At 45.8% G+C, this 21,969-nt stretch overlaps 1 protein-coding gene across 5 annotated transcripts in view; it reads right to left on the minus strand.

The window, feature by feature from the left end:
• Window positions 1–472: 472 nt before the first annotated feature.
• Window positions 473–21,969, minus strand: part of PSD3 (pleckstrin and Sec7 domain containing 3) — a 572,156-nt gene continuing 550,659 nt past the window's right edge. For all 5 annotated transcript variants that reach the window (XM_037042118.1, XM_037042117.1, XM_037042121.1 and 2 more), the window contains one exon: window positions 473–8,722. In XM_037042118.1, the coding sequence (XP_036898013.1) occupies window positions 8,507–8,722 (216 nt within the window). In that variant the 3' untranslated portion in view covers window positions 473–8,506. The remainder of the gene's footprint in view (window positions 8,723–21,969) is intronic.

A 21,969-nucleotide genomic window follows, 5' to 3' on the forward strand; every position in this document is an offset into this window, starting at 1 on the left:
CTCCAATACTCAGAAGTTAATTGACCAGGGTGGAATTTTTTCATGTTCCAAGGACAGAGATGTTATTTTAACCACTAAGTTCAGTTCACATCAAACAAGTGATAAGTACACACAAGACACCTGGAAGCAGGGGTCAGCGTTTGCATTTTAGGGCAGCAATGAACTCCTCTGCCCTTGGCCTCGATGCGTGGTATTAGGGGTGACGGGGAATGCAGATGCATTCTTGAAATCACTTCAGAAAGTGTTGTGCCTCCCCTCTCGAAGCCCCGACGATGATGGCAGTCAGGAGGCTGGTCAGAGTCAGCAACTTGGCCTTGTCACCACCTCCCTCAGCCACCGTGGCCGAGTCTCCCACTGTGGGGCTTGTGGCTGTCTTCTCAGAGAAGCAGGACACGTTGTGTTGCTTGTTTGGATTTTTTAAAGGTACTATTCTAGGCGCTTAACCAAGCAAATAAAGACATGCCCCAAATGATTGAAATTTGTCAGTTTTATTTCTTTCTAAAGTTTGGACATGTACATATATCATATACATACTTTAAATCCTTCACTATTTCGCATGATTTCTATCACATAAAAACCATTTCAATGCAATAAATTTTGTTGTTGTGAAACAACAAATTACCCCCAACTTGTAAAAACACAGGAGCAGTTCCACTCATGAACATTTACACACTAGGGAAGTGCGCTGTACACCCACAGCACCGACGCCACCAGGCGAGTGCTGCACGGTTCGGGTACTGCAACACAGCGAACTGTAATCTTTACGTACAGCTCGTTTAATACAAAAGAAAGCAACTGTAAAATGTAAACTTAATTTTCAAAATAGTTTTAAACACTTTAACAATATCCACATAAATTACGGTTCCATCCAAAAGGCGACCACCACAAACGCCCCCGTTTTCCAGGAGGTGGCCTGTCTCACGTCTCCTGGGTGGTGACGAGGAACAGGGCTCAGTACCACTGGCTGACCCTGGCCTGCTGATGCTGACAGTTTGGCCACTGAGAAGGAGGTGGTGGTTACTTTGTCACTAATTACTTTCACAATTTGCAGGGACATATGGCACCAGGACTGCAACGAAACTGAAATGACTGGCGGAGAGAACTTTGGAGGTAAAGGAATGTTCCACACTGCCAATTAGTTTGAGCCACAGTGAATCTAGTCCAGGGAACAGGTCAGAAAGTTAAAAAGCTCGCTTTCTATATACACACGTGTGTTATTTAAGAATACAAACTACCCCCTTCTGCCTGTCCTACAGCCATCAAGGCTGACGGCATCAGTTCTCCACTGGGTCGACTTCTGCTCCAGCAACGGGCTCCTATGACTTGAGGTAGAAGAGAATGCGGGGAGGCATTCAGGCCTTTACCCGACAGCTCTCCCCCGGACTGAGCAGGATGGCTAGGCGGTGAGCTTCGTGTTCCTTGACCCTCCCCGCAGAAATGGAAGGTTTTCCATTTCCAGAAATCTGGGTGCAAAGGCAAAAATATCTGGTCTTGGCTTCCTTCCGAGAATTATCTTTATGCCATTGTCACGTGCCATCACCCCCAGTGACTCAGTCCCTCTCAGAGTTGATATCTGGCCTCAGCAAGGTCAGCCCATTAGGACAGCTGGATTCCTAAAGCCAGGGAAGGAGCCTGTGAAACCCGGGGTGTGCCTGCTGCTCAGCAGGAGCCCCAGTGGAGTGGGAGGCCAGGCGAAGCTCCTCTTTGCAGAGAGAATGCCTCACCACCCTCCAAGGGCCCCAGGATCAGGGGTCGGGGCGAGGAGCCTCAGACCTGAGGCTGAGCCTGTGGCTGGGACTTGGGGTCTGGAGGCTTACCAAGGCGGGCTCACAGAGAAATAATCAGTGAAACTCCAAAATTCTCTCCATTAACCAACATTTTCAGGAATTGAAGTTAAGGTGCTTATTTTACAACACTATACAGAAGAGGTTAGCACTCTACCCCGCAAAGGGAAACATATTTTAACTAGCAAGGTTCCTTCTCGTGGTTGCTGAAGGAAAAGTGCTCACCGGGCTGTTCAGCAACCTTCAGCCTGCGCTCTCGAAGCAGGGCAGCGCCGAGGGGAGAGTGGACAAGCACACGGTGCTTCCGCGGAGAGCGCTTTGTCGCCTCTCCGTTGGCACACGATCTCCAGAGCAGGCAGCAAGCTGCCCTGGAAGATGGTGCACACCAGCCTTCTGGAACTTCCCCTGGCTACTGGGGGACACTGGAGAGTGGCTGCTTGTGGATGACAAGCGAGTCATCAATGTGGTGGTGTGCCAGAAAGGATGCGATGTGTATCCCCTCATTTGTTGAAATGCAGTGCGCCTCCAAGTCGCGCACTGGAGTTTGGACTCCTCCCCGCCCTGGGAGAACATTCCTGTCAGGCAATCTCCATGCCTCTGCCCATCACCTCCTTAGAGCACTCTGGCCTTGGTGTCTCGAGTTTGTGGAACTTAAAACACTATGTGTACATACATGTGTGAGAAGCCTAGACTTGTGACCCTTTCCCCTTACACACCTACTGGGACAGAGGACGGAGCACATGCACTTCTACCCCCAAAGGAAAGGTGACTAGCTCGCACACGCCCCCACCCCCCCAACTTTCATTTGGTCTAAGTACTCTTGTTTCTATAGCTTAAAAAAGTATGCTAATGGCATTAAAATCAATGCGCATATATACTCTCCGAAGAGTAGATATTATTATCCACGCCAAATAGTTACTTGGCTTTATAACCTACATGGCTTTATACTGAAAGTCCAAACATTTCAAATAATTAAGGCCCAAAATGAAGCTTTTCTACTTTTGCTACTCCTGCTGTATATGATTCTTGAATAGAATGGATGTTTTTGCAAAGCACTATAATTCTTAGAAGGAAACACAGTCTTGCAGAACAAAGACCCTGCCGATCAGTCACAGAGCCTGTTTACTGCACGTCAAGAACAAGTCGGGAAGTATGATATATTTGCAAAAACAGTCTGTGACTGTAGAGTTAATAAGAAAAGCTGAAATGTAACTACCAACACACTATGGTGGCCTGGAGCCGAAGATCAGTCTCCCACTCCACGCCTTCAGTTCTCTACACCAGGTCAGATGCAAGAACACGAGGCAGCATGTTTACACAGACTCACGGCCCTCCACCACTCACGCAGAATAAGCCACACATGCTGGTTAATAGAACTGTAATTTCTAGTCCTCTCTGTACATGCTGTCAGGTAAGCAGTAAGCTCAAATGACTAAGGCCAGTGGCTCTTCTTTGGGGAGAGGCAGGAAAAGAGACTGAAGTATAAAAATATCAAATGAAGTTTTAGCCTGGTCCATAGCTTGTCCGAGAATGCTTTTACCTGCGACACTAGACGCCAGTCCGTGCAGCTGCGAACCCAGACCACAGTACCCGATCCCGGGAAGCCCTGATACACCTTAGTGTGTGCGCCACTTCTCTAAAGCAAAGAAGCAAGGATGCGGCAGGAGGAGAGTGGCTGGACCTACTACGGAACAGGTACAGGCACCCAAACCGGACGGTGGGTGCGGACTTAGTTCCGAGAGCTCCTTTCCCTGGGCTGATTACAACAATAAAGAACGTGTGCCTTACAGCATCACATTTCGTAAAAAGCCCAACACGGCCGGTTTGGCTCACGTTTGAGTGCTCTGAATACTGAAGTGGCTAAGACTGCCGTTTTCTTTTTTGTTTGTTGATTTTTCCCCCCTTTCTGTAATCCCAAATTATAATGAGCTACCCCTCTTGGTATTGTACACAGCACACTAAAACAGTTTCACAAAGTTAGTTCAGAGTCATTTTTGCCCTGGTGATTCAAAGCTCAAAGATGAAATTTTCTAGCATAAAATCTTATTATTACAAAAATTTAATCAAAATATCATTTGAATTTAAGTTTAATAAAACAGTACCACTATATATATATTCTCAATAACTGCATTATATACTCAATCCTATGAGGTTTTTACTTGCTTTTCATATCACACTGGTTATTAAGGACAAAAATAAATTTGATGTACATATACCATATACTGATATACAATCTACACATTGATACATATACATACATACAACCATAAATACCCACAAATACAACATTGGCAGGTGACAGGAAAGCATTTTCTTTGATGTCTGACATACTATCTATATGAATATTTTCCAAAGGCCTGAAAAACTAGATACACACGTGAATTCCACAGATGAGCCAAAGAGATGGAAGGAATCCTACTGTATATACAGTTACTTAACTTGCAATATTTTCTTGCTGTTGCATTCAAGTCGACAAACTGTCATGCAGATTCAAGTATTTACTGACATTCTTTCTGTGACGACATTCTCTCTGCATGCACTGTCTTAAGCAGAAGGCCGCCCCCTTGGGCTTTGGATACTATAGGTACAACACGAGAATGGCAATGACTTTGGACTTCCGTCCTCCTTGTGAGAGAGACACTGAGAAGGAATCTGAGAGGAGAGGCGTTTGTTGGGTGAACTTTGCAGTAAAACTACTGGTCTCGGAAGTCCTGTGGACGCTTTGATGGTGGAGGATGGCAAAGGGCTGGTGGAGAGATGGGCTGGCCTGGGGCAGCCTGGTGGCTGGGCCCGGGGCAGGAGACAGCCGGGAAGCTCCAGGCGAGGCCGGCCCAGAGGCTTGCCTGCTTGGAAAGGTGACTGACCTCTTTTTGTCAGAGGAAGTCAGATGTTCTGTGAGAAAAGCAGGTGCCACTTAAACCCCACACCACACCACTACTCGTAACTAGACTCTACTTTTAACAAGTCCTGGGATGCCGCTCTGGTTCCTCGTTAACAGTGCTAATTTAACAACTGGGGAAAGTTCTGTCATTTGGGAAGTGATAAGATTGTTCGCTGCTGAAAGAATGAAGGTGGCCGGTGACCAGCTGAAAACCTGACATGGTCCCGGAGAGCTAGATGATGGGGTCTGCACCAAGAAGGCTGACGGACCCCCGGCGAACTCAATTGGCGGCTACAAGGAGAAATGGCGAAGGGATCTGAATTTCAAGGCAACTTACTAAACCCAAGGAAGCCTTGGTAGTTCGACAGTGGAGAAACTTGTTTAAGGTCAATGAGGGATAAAGGCAGAGAAGAGGTGCAGCTCCTGCCTCAGGCCCTGTCTCGTCTCAGAACATCTTCCGGGCTCCCCACGCGACGGAGGGAAGGCAGGCAGGGGCCAGCGCAAGAGTCCAAACCTCTGTGCTTAGGTGGCAAAGGGCCTCCTTCCCTGCTGGTTGTCTAGATTCCTCTCCAGCCTCAGAAACTCTGGGGTTTGGCCACAGGGTGAAATACGAACTCCAGCTGGCTTGGCCTCAGAAAGCCAACCAACTTTCCTCTTGCAGAATTAACTCCCTCGTATCACTTCTAACTGGGAAACCCCCCTCTTCTGAGTTAAGGCGGCAGTCAGAGCGGCACAGGGGGTCCCGTACAGCTGCTTCTGGCCCAGGAACTGCGGTGCCGCCAGATGACTCTGCCACACGCTGGTCTTACTGAGACTGATCAAAATGCACAGAAGTATTGCTTGGCTTAATTAGGCATTGCTAAGAGCTCATAATAGGTTTTTAAAAAAGTGCACTTCAATTAATATCTATGGGCTAGCTATAACATAAGAACTCTGCATGACAGTAATTAAGTTCTGATTGCTAACCATGAATCCCTGACATCTCCCCATCAAAGTCAACATGTGAGGTGGGGGAAGACTCAACACACGGGCCACCTCTACGGTCAACTGTGCAACAAGACTATCACCCAGGTATTCTGATGACTATCCAGATTCCTAGACTGAAAACTAATGTCAAGTGTATGTATGTGAAGAAGGATAATGCTTACCACGTGGAGAGCAGTCCCAAGGCTCCCGATGCTGAGCAGTGGGTGAGGCATGGGTGGGGTGGGGAGTACCTACTGGAGGAGGAGGAGAAGGGGGAGAGCTCCCTGTACCGTGAACTGGCTGTAGGCGGGGCTTAGCTGGGAAAGGAATGTCTTCAGTATCTTCTGACTCGATACCATAGGAAAGAACTTACCGCAGAAGGAAGGTTGGCTATGGGCAAGAGTGTCAAAGTGCAGTCAAACCAGGGGCCATTGCTTTCTACAGGATAAACCTGTGGCCTGATAGGCGCGCTGACAACAGACAGTAACCTAGAGGCCACTGGGAGGAGGTGCTCACAGCCCAGCCCCTAAAGATGGACAGCACCATGCCAGGGCGACCTGCCATCCTGACTCTTCAAAGAACCTTGCAGTTGTTTTCAACGACAAACTGCGCAAACACAGTATACTGCAGCTTCAGAAGTGCCCTTTGCACCCAATACTCCACTAGCATGTCCAGAAGTTCCTGAAGATAACATCAGTGAGCCATGTAATGGGGATGAGGCTGCTCTGCCGATGAGAACCAAGTGTTTCAGAGCCACGGCACTCTGAACGTCAGACACGGCAGCACGGTACCATTCGACGCACATCAAGTGCTCTAAGGAAAACACGCAGAGATGTCCTGTGCACACAGACACACTCACAGGGTGGGCAGACACATTCAGGCCAGGTGGGGATGTCTATTTTCCTTTGGTGGCTGAAGTTTGAAGATGACGGGATCTGGGTACCCCTCTGTCTCCACCTTGGGATAGATATCAAGGCAGAAAAGAAACCGGCTGATTGCTCAGATCCTAGGAAAAAAGACAATTCCCTTGCGGACATCCTGAATCCAGTCAGCAGCTCCAACAGCGACTCAGGCCCACGCACCATACTGGTCAGCGCCCTGTCTGAGACAGAAATGCAGTCACTGTCTCCACCTACACGACACAGAGGGCTGGAGTGAGTTGTTCAGAGGTGTGGCAAAATCCTCATCCAAGAACAAGCAGCTACAACCTTACAGAGGGGTCTCCTCTTTCTGGGCACCATCAAAATACAAACACTTACAGAGGTGAAGGAAGGGAAGGTGAATAAATAATCCAGTAATTAAATGCTGGAACAGCAGAACAAGATACCACTGGAGACTGCCCTGGTTTCCAGCAGCCCCCTCTGATTCACTGGAACCACGCAATGCATGCAGAGTCCCTGCTTCTTTGGTCATAGTACCTTCAACTAAAAGACCGAGTAGAACTAGAGCAAACTTCTGTGGGAGGAACGGGGTGTTCAAAGAGATTCCATTAGTCCTGAAGTTGTGGGGATGACAGCTTTTAAGGGTCGCAAAGTTTCCAGGTTTCGTGACCAGAAAGTTCTAACTCACAGTGGGCTCAATTTTCACTCCCTTCTCTTCCTGTGTAAGGAAGGGTTCTTTTTATCGCCCTGAATTTCAAAGGGATGGTCACTGGAACAGCGCATGACTTAAAGGTCAACAGAACTATTTTGAGTAGATGGAAAGAAATGATGTAAAATAAAGTGTTTATTTTTAGGAGAGAGTTCAGTAGGAGCAGAGAGAAGTGGCTAGCAGAAAGACTAAGAATGAACTAAGTAACTCTGCAAATGCAACCAGTAGCTTCCTCAGCTTCCCAACCATCACTCATTCAGACTACTTACTACTATTAGATTGATTTTAAAGAGTCAGTATTCCATTGTTGGAAAACTGTGACTTCGTTTTCCTCTCTCACTTTGTTTTGCTTAAGACCCCACTATTCTTACAGCCATGCCTCGGCATGTATAACTTCCCGGATGGCAAGGTGCTGACAGCCGAGATGACTCTGGATTCCTAGTCTAGACCCTGTAGGAGTGAGGTAACAATTTCTGCGGACCGCACACACGCCTACCGCCACAGCTCCCAAGAGCTGCGTGTTGTCACGGTTCTTTAGAAAACAAAATGAACTTGGTGTCATTTTTTCTCAACTTTCAATGGCAAAAATGTTCCGCTTTCTCTTTTCTCTGCTTGGCTGAAATGGACTCCGCACTTGAAGCAAGGCGCCTGCTTCCTATGGCCTCCAGTCTGTGATCTTCGCACCCCACTCCCTGCCGTCAGCAGGGTCAGGACTCAACAGTAAGTGCTAATGAGATGCACGCATGGCCCCACAGCCCATGGGCCACCATGATTTCCGGAACTGTCACTTGGAATTGAACTTCTGTGAGTGCTCAACTCTATCTCTGTGACCGGGAGAGATCTCACATACAAAGGTTTATATTAACTCTGGCTAGAATTTACTAAGCTACAAAGTTTGTCCAGTTAAGTGTTTCACAATGGATTAAATTTTTTAACCTTAAAAAAAAGTGTAACAGTTGGTTTGAAAATACATAACAAGTGAGCAGAGTGCAAATGAGAGAAAACCAAAGGAGAAGGGACACATAATTCCCTCTGAAATCACGATCCCCTCTGCCTCACAAAAAGGTGCATTAGTATCAAGTTGCAAAAATGACCAAAGCAAAGAAATCAAGAGCAAAGAGACAATCTGTACAGAAACTAACAAAAAATATACAATAGAAAAGGTTACTAATGCACCATTTAGTCACAGACTTTTTTTTTTAAATATATTCACGGATTTACCAGAAAGATCTTGAAAAACTCTATTTTGCTCCATGACCAGCACTTTCCTGGTCGCAGATGGATTCTAAGTAACTTTCTGCTTAATGCTGGGTGTTTCAGGCCGGTGATCTTTCCTCTCTGACACATTACGCTTGACTTTGGCAGTGACGGGAGATGAATCTGGGTTCAGCGATGGACTTGAATGTGACTTCTTCAGTCCTGCAGCCTCACTCTCGCTGCTACTCAGGAGCTTCTTGCCTCCTTCTTTCAGAATGCTGACGTAAGTTTCGTAACGGGTTTGCTGGAGGGAAGTCAGAGAAGACCGACAGTCAACACACTGTTCACAAATGTGCATGTGCAACACACCTAGCGTGTTAGCTGTCTGGACAGCAAGACTGGCTGCCTGCTGAAGACTTGACTTCATTCCCCAAAGTGAGCAACAGCTCCAGGAGACTGATGGACTCACTCATTTAGATAAGAAATGAAGACAGAATTTAGTTCTCGTTAGTTCTGCATCCCGAAGGAATACAGACGGAGGAGCCAGGCTTCCCGAGAGCCTGGGAACAAGCGGGTGCAGGATGGGGGAGCTGTAACCTGGCTTTTGGTGACTGGACGGCTCTGAACGGCTCCACGCTGCCTGTACTCACTTGAATGCCCCTCATAAGACCTAGGTGGCACTTGAACCTGGCTTGGGTGTGGTTGTTCACTCTCTTTCTTACTCCCTGGACCTCTACAAAGGAGGAATCAGACTATGGTGATTCGACTCTAGAAGATCACAACGCCTTCTAGGAGCTGCTCTGGGTTTCCTGCCAATCTTCAAAATATTTTCTGATGCTTTTCTCACTCTACATTTTTTCATTAATTATTTGTTGAGTATCCATTACATTTTAAACAGCTCCAGATTCTCTCATCTTTGGCCATGTTTGCATGAGAATAATTGAGAACATGGCAGAGATTTTTTTCCCTCTAACCCTAACTGGTGGTTTTTAAAAAAGTTTCTGAGTCCCTTTTTAGAACCATTATATACAACTGCACATTACAAAAGGGTTTCAGATTCTTGAGTTGATAGATTCTAGTCAAAATAAGTCTTTCATTGTATTGGTGCAACACATTAAGAATTTACAGAAGTTCCAAAGTGTTTTATTTCTAAACCAAAACCCACATCAGTTATACACTGTCCCAACAAAGGCAAGCAGATTCTGTTACGACTATAAACCTTTTAGGAACTTTTCTAGTCAGACTGAGATCTTTGTGCATCTCAGTTTAAAGTTAGTAATTACGGAGATGAAGCTATGGGGAGCTACGCCTTCAAGCTATGTCATTCAAAGTGGAAAAAGCCTCTAATCATTACGCTCACGCTGGGTTTGGTCTGTGTGGGGGCCCGGGCGGGTGATGGAGACAATATCTATGGAATGCCCACATACTGGCTTCAGGTCATCCATACATTATTCATCTACGATTAGGACATTAGCATCTTTCTTTCACAGTAAAGGGAATAGAGGCAGAGAAAAGCCCAAAGCTAGAGTTAGCAGAAAAGTGAAGCTGGGATTTGAATTGTGGAAACCTGACTCAAAACCCACGTTCTCAAGTTGTATTTCCCTCTGGCGAGGGAAATACACACAAGAGTGTAGTGTTAGGACCACTACTGTGACAGACACTGTTGGCTTGGCTAATCAAAAGCCACTCTCAGCCCTCTCTTCCCCTATGTCCCTCCCACTACGGAGGCTGCCCAAACCCAAATACTTGCTTCCCAGCCCCTCTGTAGCTAAGATGGCCCATGAGATCTCACAGCCAATGAGATATAAGAAGTCTATTGAAAGGCCTCAGGGAAAGCGGCTGTGCTTCCCAATGGAAGGAGATAATAGGTTTCAGAGGAGAAGCCACTCATGCTAACGCTTCAGCCTTATTCCTTCCTTGATGTGGATGTGATTCCGAAAGCTGCCCCCTGCGCTGTGGGCAGTGGGCATGAAGACAAACGAACAACGCAAGGGGCCTGAGGAAAATGGAAAGATGGCAGGAGGCTGGGTTCTTGAAGACACAGTGAGCTGGACCCAACTCTAAGATTCCCTAATACCTCTGAACACATATCTTGTTAAGTATGAACAATAAATATCCTTGGGGACTAAGCCACTGTTCATCAGGTACTATTAATTGCAGCTGAAAGCATTACTAACTGATACATTTTCTAATTTTTGTAAACAAGTAGTGAATAGAATAAAATAGTCAGCTTATCTCAGAAAGCTGCATAAAAGTTTAATAAGGGCATTTGCTAGTTAAAAAGACATCACTGGTTTACACATCACCCTGCAAGTCAGTGAAATCAGGGATTGAACTAGACAACATTCAGAGGGCATACCACACCAGTTCCAAAGTCCTAGTCACTCTAGAGACATATTACTTAATCTCTCTCTAAACTGCCTTGGTGTCAAGATTAAACTGCAAGAGAGAGTTACTCCCAATATGAACCAGATTTAGTAAAATGAGATTCAGAAAACCAGCGAAGGCCACTACTTTCTGAAGCTGGGGCGTTTACGCAATCAGAGGGTATGAGGACAATTTTTGGAGATGATCTTGAAAGGAGACAGAAGCAGAGAAGGTGACAGGGTCCTTTTTCTCCTACCTAGTCTTTGAAGAAACTGATACTGCTGGGAAAATTCACCTGAAAAGTACATGAGGAAAAACCACTTCGTCTGCTCATTCCATGGCTCCAGCTGCAAAGCTTTGTCCCAAACGAACTACATCCATGAGTCAATCAACAAACGAAAGGCACAGCAGAGAGGTGTGGGAGGACTTGAGTCATTGGAAAGAAGGAGAGACAAAGCAAAGCAAAGGGTGCAACGAGCCCAAAAATGAGGGGTGCTCAGTCACCGCTAAGAGAAATAAGGAAAAGGAAATTGAAGTGGGTTCGTGAACTTCAAATGGCTGTGCTCTGTTTCTGAGTTGCAAAGGCTACAGGGACAGGGCTATGGAACCCAGTAATATAGCTTTGCGTTCCATGTTCCCTGAAACCAAACCAAATGCCTCTTCAAAATATTTGAGCTAAACATACCTTTGGTCTGAGAACCATTCAGTGGGCACTGGTCTCCACTCTGTCCTTCCCGGATTACAGACTCAGCTCGGTGTAGACATCCTCTCTCCAGAAGCTCCCGGCCCCCGCCCCAGCATTGGCTCTGAGTAAAGAAACAGCTCAGTATGCAGCCCCGAACAGCCAGGGGAGTGAACCTGATTTCAGGTGTTGCTTCTTTATCGACATCTCCTTTTTTTGTGGGTGGTGAAGACACCAGGAGTGTTTATTTCCTTTCTTTCTTTGAGGGAAGACATGATTCTTATCTTTTTTATAGAAAGACCAACTGTGAAATTTAAGTTTTAAGTGAAAGCTGGTGTGTAAGGACTAGTAAAGCAGCAGCACAAATCACGTTTAAAGTGTCTGATATACCAGTTCAGAGACTAGCATTTTGATCATTGTGTTCAAATGGTCAACCTCAGCCAAGCAGCCGGTGTACGATATTCCAGCAGCCAGGCGCTAATGAAACTGTGATCTTTATGGAGGATGTGAGTGTGCCGCACCCCAGGAGGGGATCGTGCTGCACACGGGACACAATAACCCTTTCCCTCCTCGGCCAGTCAGCCTTGCAGCACGTGGCCTAGATTTGGCCAGTGACATGTAAGAAGTTGACCAGGGTCCTTCTGTGAAAGCAGGTTTTGTGACCCTGATAAAAAGTGGGAGAACACAGGGTGTGAAACTGAGGAAGCCATGATGAGACCATAAACCAGTCAGCATGGAAACCAAAATGCTGGTGTGCCGAGGACAGCAAACCGAAAACTTAGAAAGATTATACAACCTGGATGGCAGCACTTAGTGGCCAGTAACCAAGCATTTCCAGATTTCTTATGTGACATAAAGACTGTTTATACTGTTTAAACACTTGGTCACATTTTCTGTTATTTGCAGCCAAAAGCATTCTTAACCAATAAAATAACACTCAGCTTGGTCTCATGCCTTAAAAAAAATCACAACTGAGTACTTGCACCTCCTGCCTTCGTTTTTATTTAGAAAAATACACTCATATGATTGATTAATAGGGTTTGGTGTGATGTACCTTTGTTGGGTTTTCTCTGAATATTTAACAAATTATCAATGGACATTATCCAGTATAGGCTATACTCTGGCCACATAATAACTATTAAATCAGTGGCTAAATTATTATTTCCATTAGTGGTTTCATATCACTTGCTGTATCTCTACGGATGCCAGAGTACAATTCTCTCAGTGCTTTCCCATAAGCCTGTAGCATGGAGGGCACCTAAGAGATTCCAAGAGTGAACCAAACTATTGAAAGTTCTATGACAGTGTTTGCCGCTCGCTAATGAGTATTCCAGCACCGACAGAACAGGCTAGAGCTACTTCTAAAACCCTGAAGACAAAAAACTTGACAATAAAAACCTTGCTCCTTGATTCTTCTCTTTCTCTAATATCCCACACTCATTCTGTCAACAATTCCCATCCCTCTGTTTTCAGAATATCCTCAAAAATCCACCACTTCCACTCTGGACAAGCACAATCACCCTGTGCCTGGTTTATGCAACAGCTGCCTGACAGGTCTCCCCACTCCTGCCTCGCCCCACCCCATGCAGTCTGTTAAAATGTAAGTTAGAGCGTTCCATCTCTGCTCCAGTTGCTCCAGTGGCTTTGCGCCTGTAGAAATCCTTCCCAACACCACATCCTTCGAACAGCCCAGAGAGCCCTGCTCTGGCCAACGCTCTTCCACCTCTCTTGTCTAATCTCTCAGTGCTCTCCAGGGCGCACTGCGTGCCAGCATGTCCCTCCCTGGCTGTCCCTGAGCACAGGGGACACACTCTTGCTCCTAGAACCCTTGGTGCTGCCGTTCTTTCTGCCCCATGAGCGGTTCCCCGAGGAATCCATGGGGCTTAGTCCCTCCCTGCTGCGCCTCTTTCAGTCTTGACTCCAATGTCACCTGCACAGAGGCCTTCCCTGGCCAGCTACACCTGAAATCCTAACACCTACTCGTAGTGCAGTTCATGGCTTTATTTTCCTCCTTCCCACTTCTCACCATCAGCCTCATGTTCATCAAAACAGTCTCGTTTATTGTGCCCCGTACAAACACTGGAATGTGGCGGCATGAGGGCAGGGCTTTGATTTTGTTCACTAATATACCCCCAGCATAAAAACACATAGTACACACTAAATAAGCATTTGTGGAATGTATGAATGGAAAGAAAAAATAAACATGAGAAAATGAAATTTCCCATATTTAGTAAAAATGTATTTAGAACTTTCAATATGGCAAATTCTAGAAAAATCAAAATAGGGGGGATATAGATACATGGAGGGGTAGATGCCCGATGGGTTCCTAAGCCCGTCGCCTCTGGGGATGCCCGTCACCTCTGGGGACGCCCTTCAGCCTCCGGTGCTCCAACCCTCCGCATTTCTCCCAAACACCAGGGCCCGGCCTGCGTGGCGGCATGGAGGCCTGGCAGCCGGCACTCAGCAAAGGCTGGTCGGTACCCTCCCACGCCCAGTCCACCTGTCCGCGACTGCCACGGCGCCGTGCACAACGAACCGCACACCGTGCACTGAGGGGCAGGCTCTGGGCTTCTCTCTTCACACAGAGAGGAAAGTAGTTTTGTACCATAGTTTTGAGGCTCATAAAAGATGCACATGTTTTCTGGGTATCTCTTATGCAGCAGTAAATGAAGATCAAATTTTATTATCCACGTTCATCTTAAAAATAAAGAGAAACTGGACCACTGTGTAGGGACTGTGTTGGCTCTTCTTTTGGACGGTCACCAGGTCTCATTCATACATGAAGAGCAGCCTCTAAATTTACCTTAGAACAAAAGCATCCATTTAAAAGATCATTCTTACGTGTAATTTACACATAATGTTCCAGGATCACATTTACCTCTGGAAAATGTTTCAACAGGAACCTAAGATTCTGAGGTCCCTGGTTGGACAGTAGTCAGTCTCATCGATATTAAGACAGAAAGGAATCTGCTGCTGACACTAAACTAAAAACTAATCAATAACAACACTGAAGCTCTACACTTCGTTCTGACAATAATAATCATAATCAGACTGAATGTTTTTATTAATGTAATTTCATGCCACAGATTGCTGTGCAAGAATTAACAAAGCTCCAGATAGGACTAGAAATGGGATGGGATGGAAGATGTGAGCCGGAGACGCATGTGGCCGCGGAGAGACAGTCTGGGGTCAGGTGGTCGGGTGCTGACATGGCCACTCACTAATTAAGTGTGGCATTAATTCATTTTCCTAGATCATTTTTTGGTCTTCATTATGGGCCCCTTACAGGTGTGCCTTTTATTTAGAAGGACAAAGAAGGTTTGAGAATAAGCAGTGAGCAGGGACCATTTACTGCCTTTGGTTGGGTCACTAACGGTTTTGCACTAGTCTCTGCTGATTCATTCTCAGATCAATTCTAAAAAACTCAGAGCTGTATGCTCAGATCCTTCCTTAAGAATTCTCTGACAGTGTGAACAAATTTCTGACAGTGTAACTGCGCTCTCAGAAAAGAAAACTCGGGATAGGACTTCACCCTTTGAGCCCAGCAGCTACATTCTGCAGATAAGTAACTGAACATTGCTTCTGGGGCTTTCCCATTTAGCAAACTTTTTTCCTTAATTTCCTTCTTAAGATTTGCTATTTTCATGAAGTCTTCTGTGCCCAAGAGCCAAAGACAACTCAAATGTTTAATGACTTCTTTATCTACTAACATGAAGTCCTGTTTTTCCCCTCCATAACCTCCTTGCATTTTTGCTATTTATTTATTAAAATATATTTTATTGATTATACCATTACAGTTGTCCCATTTCCCCCCTTCACTTCCTTCCACCCTGCACACCTCTCCCCCACTATTCTCCCCCCTTCGTTCATGTCCATGTGTCACAAGTTCTTTAGATTCTGTATTTCCCATAGTGTTCTGCCCTCCCCCCCGTCTATTTTCTACCTACTGTCTATGCTACTTATTCTCTATACCTTCTCCTCCCTTCTCCTCCTCCCACTCCCCTGTTGCTAACCCTCCATGTCATCTCCATTTCTATGTTTCCGCTCCTGATCTAGCTGTCCTCTTAGTTTGCTTTTGTTTTAGGTGTGGTTATTAATAACCATGAGTTTGCTGTCCTTTCACTGTTCGTATTTTTTATCTTCTTTTTCTAAGTCCCTTTAACATTTCATATAATAAGGGCTTAGTGATGATGAACTCCTTGAATTTGACTTTATCTGAGAAGCACTTTATCTGCCCTTCCATTCTAAATGAAAGCTTTGCTGGATAAAGCAATCTTGGCTGTAGGTCTTTGGATTTCATGACTTGGAATACTTCTTTCCAGCCCCTTCTTGCCTGGAAGGTCTCTTTTGAGAAATCCACTGACAGTCTGATGTGCACTCCTTTGTAGGTGACTGTCCTCTTATCTCTTGCTGCTTTTAGAATTCTCTCCTTCATTTTCATCTTGGCTAATGTAATTATGATGTGCCTTGGTGTGTTCCTTCTTGGGTCCAACTTCTTTGGGACTCTCTGAGCTTCCTGGATTTCTTGGAAGTCTATTTCCTTTGCCAGACTGGGGAAGTTCTCCTTCATTATTTGTTCAAATAAGTTTTCCACTCATGGCTGTTCCTCTTCCCCTTCTGGTACCCCTATAATTCGGATGTTGGAATGTTTAAAGATGTCCTGGAGGTTCCTAAGCCTCTCCTCATTTTTTTGGCTTCTTGTTTCTTCCTTCTTTTGTGTATGGTTGTTTCTTTCTTCCTTCTGGTCCACTCCCTTGATTCGAGTTCCAGTTTCCCTTCCATCATTATTGGTTTCCTGTGCATTTCCCTTCATTTCAATCAGTTTAGCCTTCATATGTTCCTCTAATTTGTGGCTAAAATCAACCAATTCTGTGAGCATCCTGATCACCAGTGTTTTGAACTGTGCACCTGAAAGGTTGGCTATTTCTTGGTCACTTAGAATTATAGGCTCTGGGGCTTTGAGCTGTTCTTGAGTCATAATGTTCAGTCTGTTCGCACGTGTTATGTATGAGGGACGGAGCCTTAGGTGTTCACCAGGGCCGGGTGACCCAGTCGCTGGGTTGTGATGCTGTATGTGGGGGCGGGGTCAGAGAGGGAAAAAATGGCACTTTGCTCTGCTTTGCTCTCTCTCAGATTTCTGTCCCCTCTGCGGCTTCCCACAAGCAAATTGCGCCCCTCTGGTGCTGGTTCCCGGGTGTGTGGGCCCATCTACTCTCCAGGACCCTGTGGGTCTCTCCAACAAACTCTCTGTGACCCTGGGAGCCTCTCCCGACCCCTCGACCCCGAGGAAGTCTTTCCAGTTGGTGCTTTCAGGCTCTAATTTCCGTCGCTGGGGCCCTAGCCTGAGCGGTCTGTCTCACTGTTTGCTCCTTCGCTTGGTTTATCTGCACTTGAGTGTGTGACTACAGTCAGCCAGCTGCCCTGTGCCCTCACTGTGTCTGCCCGTCACCACCCCACGCCTGGGATCCACCAACTGCCTTCGTCTCCACCTCCACCTCCGCTCCTGGGTTGGTTGGATCTTTCCAGCCCGACCCCGCTCCTCTGCTGACTCCACCCCTCTTACTGGTCAGGCTGAGTGGTTTGTTGTTGTCAGACTTCCGTACAGTTCAATTTTCACTGTTTTGGCTGTGTTTTTGTTTCTCAAACTTCACTGTCTTTAAATTTAGTTGTGGGAGGGGGCACAGTGTTTCCACCTATGCCTCCATCTTGGCCGGAAGTCCCCATTTTTTGCTATTTAAGTTGATTTTCAATCACTTACAAAAACACTCCTTGAATATGTGGGAAAGTGCACTGCTGTGCACTAGCAGCAATGCCTACTAGGGAGGGATAAAAATATCATGTTTAAGGCCAAGCTGCTGCTTAAGTTGAATGTTAATTGCTTAAAAAAATCACAAATATTGATAGTATTTGAAGAGAAATTTAATCATATCCACATACAGATTTATAGGCATCTGACTAGGCAGTCTCTTTTCTCTTGAGCCCTGCATACTGTTTTTATTTGATTTAACAGAAGCCTGTCTCCTTTTGACCTCTGATATGAATCCCACGGTAGCCACCTGAATGGAAATGGAGCTGTGCGATGACTGTACCCTGAGCACGGCCATTTGCATTCAGACCTCACCATTAACAATCAAACCCTGAATACATTTCCTCCTGACATTTTCCTGTCTCAAGGTGTAAAAGGTCATCTTAAAATGAAACGGGGAGAAAACTAATAATGTCATGAACATAGCAAAACACTTTTTGCTCCTAGATCTCTATGCTGGAAAATAAACAAAACAAAACAGAAAAGCAAACCAAACAAGAAGGAGCTCTTTGCAGTAACTGTCATTCAAACAGAGGCTGTGTTCGCCTTCCGTGGGCAGGAGCTGTGCAGACCTCCTCCTGTTCAGCCATCGCCTGCTAACTCAGGAAAGTAGTCCCATTCGAAAGGAGCTTTCTCTGAGTTCTGACCTGCAAGCTAGGCCAGGACTTACACTTTTAAAAAGAAAACTTTAAATTTTTTGCCCCTGTGTTACTTCCCTATCAGGTTTCAGCAGGCAGTGAAAACACCCACCTAAATACAGCAAGTACACACCACTTTCCATTTGTGTGGTTAGGGTTTGTGGCTTTCTGGGAAAACCTACGGAAGTGGGATTCAGTTCTTTTGTGTCACTCTGCCTTTTGGCTCTATTGCTCTCTAAATAAATTTTGTGATTCAAATTTTAAAAAACCCTTTAAAATAAAAAGCTTACTTTTTTTATGCTAATATAAGCAGAAGAGGTCCAAAAGCTGTGATACAGACAGAAAGGACTGGGTTGGTGGGGACAGTTGTGAGAGCTTTGGTGTGTCCCCCTGCTCCCCTGTCATCTAGTCTTTGCCAAGTGACGGATCAGCCAACCCCACTACCCCAGAGAGAAAGGGGGCATGGTGAGCCCTCCCCCACCTCCGGAGGCCCGCCTGTTTGCAGGGCTTCCCTGACTCCTGCTGAGAACTAATCTGTGAAACACTGCAATTTCTGCCCTAGCTGGTGGCTGGTGGCTGGTGGCTCCGGTGGTTGGAGGGTAGGCCCTGTGCACCAAAAGGCTGCTTGTCCAACCCCTCCCTGGTCAGAGCACGTACCTGGGCTGTGGGTTTGATCCCCAGTTGGCTGGGGTGAGTGTGGGAGGGTGCGGATGGATGTTTCTCTCTTACATTGATGGTTCTCTCTCTCTTTCAAATCAATAAAACAAATCTTTGGGTGAGGATTAAAAATAAACAAATAAATACAACTGCTATCTTTTATTCTTTTCTTTGTTTCTCTAGTTCTCAAAACCCTTTCCATAAACCCAGTCTGTATGAGTGCCCAGGTTTTTATCTTTAAAAGACATAAACCCAAATTCTGAATTTAAAAGCCCATAAAGCTCAGTTAGGAAAAATATACAGCTTGTTTTCTAGGTGGAAAATTCAAGAAATTAATTGGCCAGTTCCAACCCGCTGACTGGGGGCTCCGGTTCCTGCCAGCCCCTTCCAGCTTGGTACTGTGGGATGGTTTCGTCAACAGCCAAGTCTAAAACTGACTTAAAAATATCACCCAGACTGGATTAATTAATTAAAATAATTGTTGTTCAGTAAAGTGGAAAAACTGTCCTTTGAAACAGGGATGTAAAATGAAGTTTCTTGTACCTGGACAAGTAATTTGAGCTAGAGAAACACTACTTATTTGGATAGAAGATAAATTCAGTTCTTATGGGATAAAAGTTTGTCTCTCACTAAATTTTTCCTTGGGGAACTCTTGTCTAAAACAAAATTTTAGTTTATTATGACAACATTTTTATACAGGGCACACTCTTATTATTTTGGTGTATATTTTGTTTACGCTTCTGACTGTACTGGAGTGTCGAACACCACACGAATGTCCCTCAGAGGTATGCCCTGAACTTCTTCACTGCGGCTTGTCTGTGACAGACGCAAGCTCCAAAACGGCCAAAGGCAGGCATGAGGGGACAGGACAGTCTCTCCAGGCAATGTTTCAAGAGGATGTTGGGAGGCTTGGAAGGGCCTTTGTTCTAAGCAACCTTCCCCACTGACCTCCCGTGACATTCCATGGCCAAGGTGTAGTCACTGCTTTTGAGCTGAAAGCATTTTTACGTCTCCCGTACTCTCGGTTCAAAAGCCCCTTTCCATGGGAAGGCCCGTAAGCAGCATCCTACCAGTCAAGTCCAATTCTGCCCCATGTGGCAGAGGACCTTGGAAGGACCTTCCAACCTGCAGAATCAGAACACCCAGCAACTGGACCTCAGCAAAGTCCCTGCTGCCTCCCTCCAGGTCTAAGGTCCCACACAGGAGGGGATCCGGCCACTTGCAGCTGTAAACTTCCCAGGATTCTCCAAGTAGGTGAGAGCTACTTGGAAGCAAGATGTGTGGAAGATGACACACTACATCCTTGGGAGGGAATGGTGAAGTGTTGGGTGGGAACAGGGCACTGAAAGGAACCAGGAAAAGCAGCCCTGGTGCAGCTATTTCGCAATTTTGTCAGAGGCCAGAGCAGGCTGGGGAAGAGGGCCACTACGAGAGCGCCCCGTACATTCACTAATGTGTGTGATCAGCCTGAGTCTCCTTCTGCGTATTTTGCTTCCCAGGGCATGCCTTGGGGAGGAACACGAGCAGACGAGTTGTTCAGCGCTCCTCTAAGATGCTCTATGTGGCTCAATTGGAACCAATTTCTAGCCTTCTGATGAGTGCTGTGCCAAGAATTCTCCCAGCAAACACCTCTTGGCTTGCATATGATTTCTGTCAGAGAAAATATTTTTGAAACAGATTATAAGCTTTCATTGTAAGTCCGCTGAATAATTTTGAACTAGATACTCCCAAAGAACCTCAACAGCCTGCTCCCCACAAAAAGCCTCTTCATCTCAGGTCAGGTCCTTCAGCGAACAAGTTTTTAAACCCTTACATCAAAAGCACAGAGATTCTTCTGGAAAATAGTATGAAGAAACCTAATGTGGTTTACAGAGAAATAAAGTACTCTGGGTAAAAATAAAAACAAAGTGAGCCCCAAACCAAAAAGCATCCCTCTTTCATCGCTCTGATTCCAGAGCAGCAACAGCAAACTAACAGGTGTGACAAGTCATTTACCAAAACGTGCAAGGGGACAGGGAGGGCGGCTGTTCCCGAGACTTACACGAGAACTTTCTTTGTGAGGGAAATGTGTTTGGTTTTATCCTGTTGCCCGGGCTGCTGACAGGAAAAAGCTACAAGGCTGCGGGTGAGCACACCACTCGCACCAGGTGGGCCTCCTCTCTCTGCTCGGAAGTCAGAACCAAAGTCCCAACCAACGGCACAGCACAGGCACTGCTGAATCAGAGTGGGTGCCGTCTGCGACCACTGCAGAGCATGATGGGGGCGCAGCACCTGCATGTCACAGCTGCTCGGCCTCCACCTCTTAGATGGAGCATGGAGCCTACACGGGGGCAGCTCCCAGGCCTCTCCAGCCCTGACCGACATGCAATTGGACTGCACCGTGTGCATACGGGCCACCCCCATAGCAGCCGTGAGCCCCGTGTGGCTTCACGAGCCCTGGTCTGCACTGAGATGTGCCATGAATGTGAAATGGACACTAAATTTGAAGATGTAGTAAGAAAAAAAGTGAATGTAAATTATTTAATATACTAACTACATGTTGGGATGATAATATTCTGGATATGTTGTATTGAATTTATTTTTTCTTTTCTTTTTTTTTAAATGCTCACCTGAAGATGTGTTTATTGATTTCAGAGAGAGAGAGGAAGGGGGGAGAGAGAGATGAAGGAAGACAGCAAGAGAAACAGTGATGTAAGAAACACTGATCAGCTGCCTACTGTACACACCCTGACTGGGGACTTTACCCACAACACAGGTATGTGCCCTGACGGGCAGCTGAAACCTTTGGTGTCAGGATGATGCTCAAACCAACTGCGCCACCTGGCCACGGCTGTTGTATTAAATTTAAATATCTTCTTATAATTAATTCTACAAGTTTTAAGTTTTTAAAAGTAGCTACTAGAAAATTTAATATCACATATGTGATTTGCATTATCTCTCTACTGGATAGTGCTGGTCTAGACCCCCTGACATCCCCAAACAGAAACATTCCTGTTCTGTGTTTAACTCTGTTGGCGTGAGGTGAGTTACTCTGATACACTAAGTGGTGCTAATATGCCATTCTTCTCAAAAGTGCATACAGAGTTGGAAGGGACCTTACAGGTTAGTTCACCCAATACCATCGCAATTCGATACTCAAGAAACTGAGGCTCAGAATGGACAACTATGTGATAAACATACCAAGGGTGAGACAAAAAAGGCCTCCTAACTCCTGGTCTAGTCATTTCCCCAATGTCACTAATTTAGTGCTTAAGTCTTTGACCTTCATCACAGCAGACATTTCAGGCATAAGGACGGAGTCAGGGACAGGGAGTCATGTCCAGTCATATGACTGGCTGTTTATTCTGTCTTTTCAATCATTTATTCAAAATGCAATTCAAAGGATCCAGTTGCTAAGCTTC

Source organism: Sturnira hondurensis, unplaced genomic scaffold, assembly GCF_014824575.4.
Source record: "Sturnira hondurensis isolate 20B ecotype Veracruz unplaced genomic scaffold, ASM1482457v3 Scaffold0003681, whole genome shotgun sequence".
Classification (NCBI taxonomy): Eukaryota; Metazoa; Chordata; class Mammalia; order Chiroptera; family Phyllostomidae; genus Sturnira; species Sturnira hondurensis.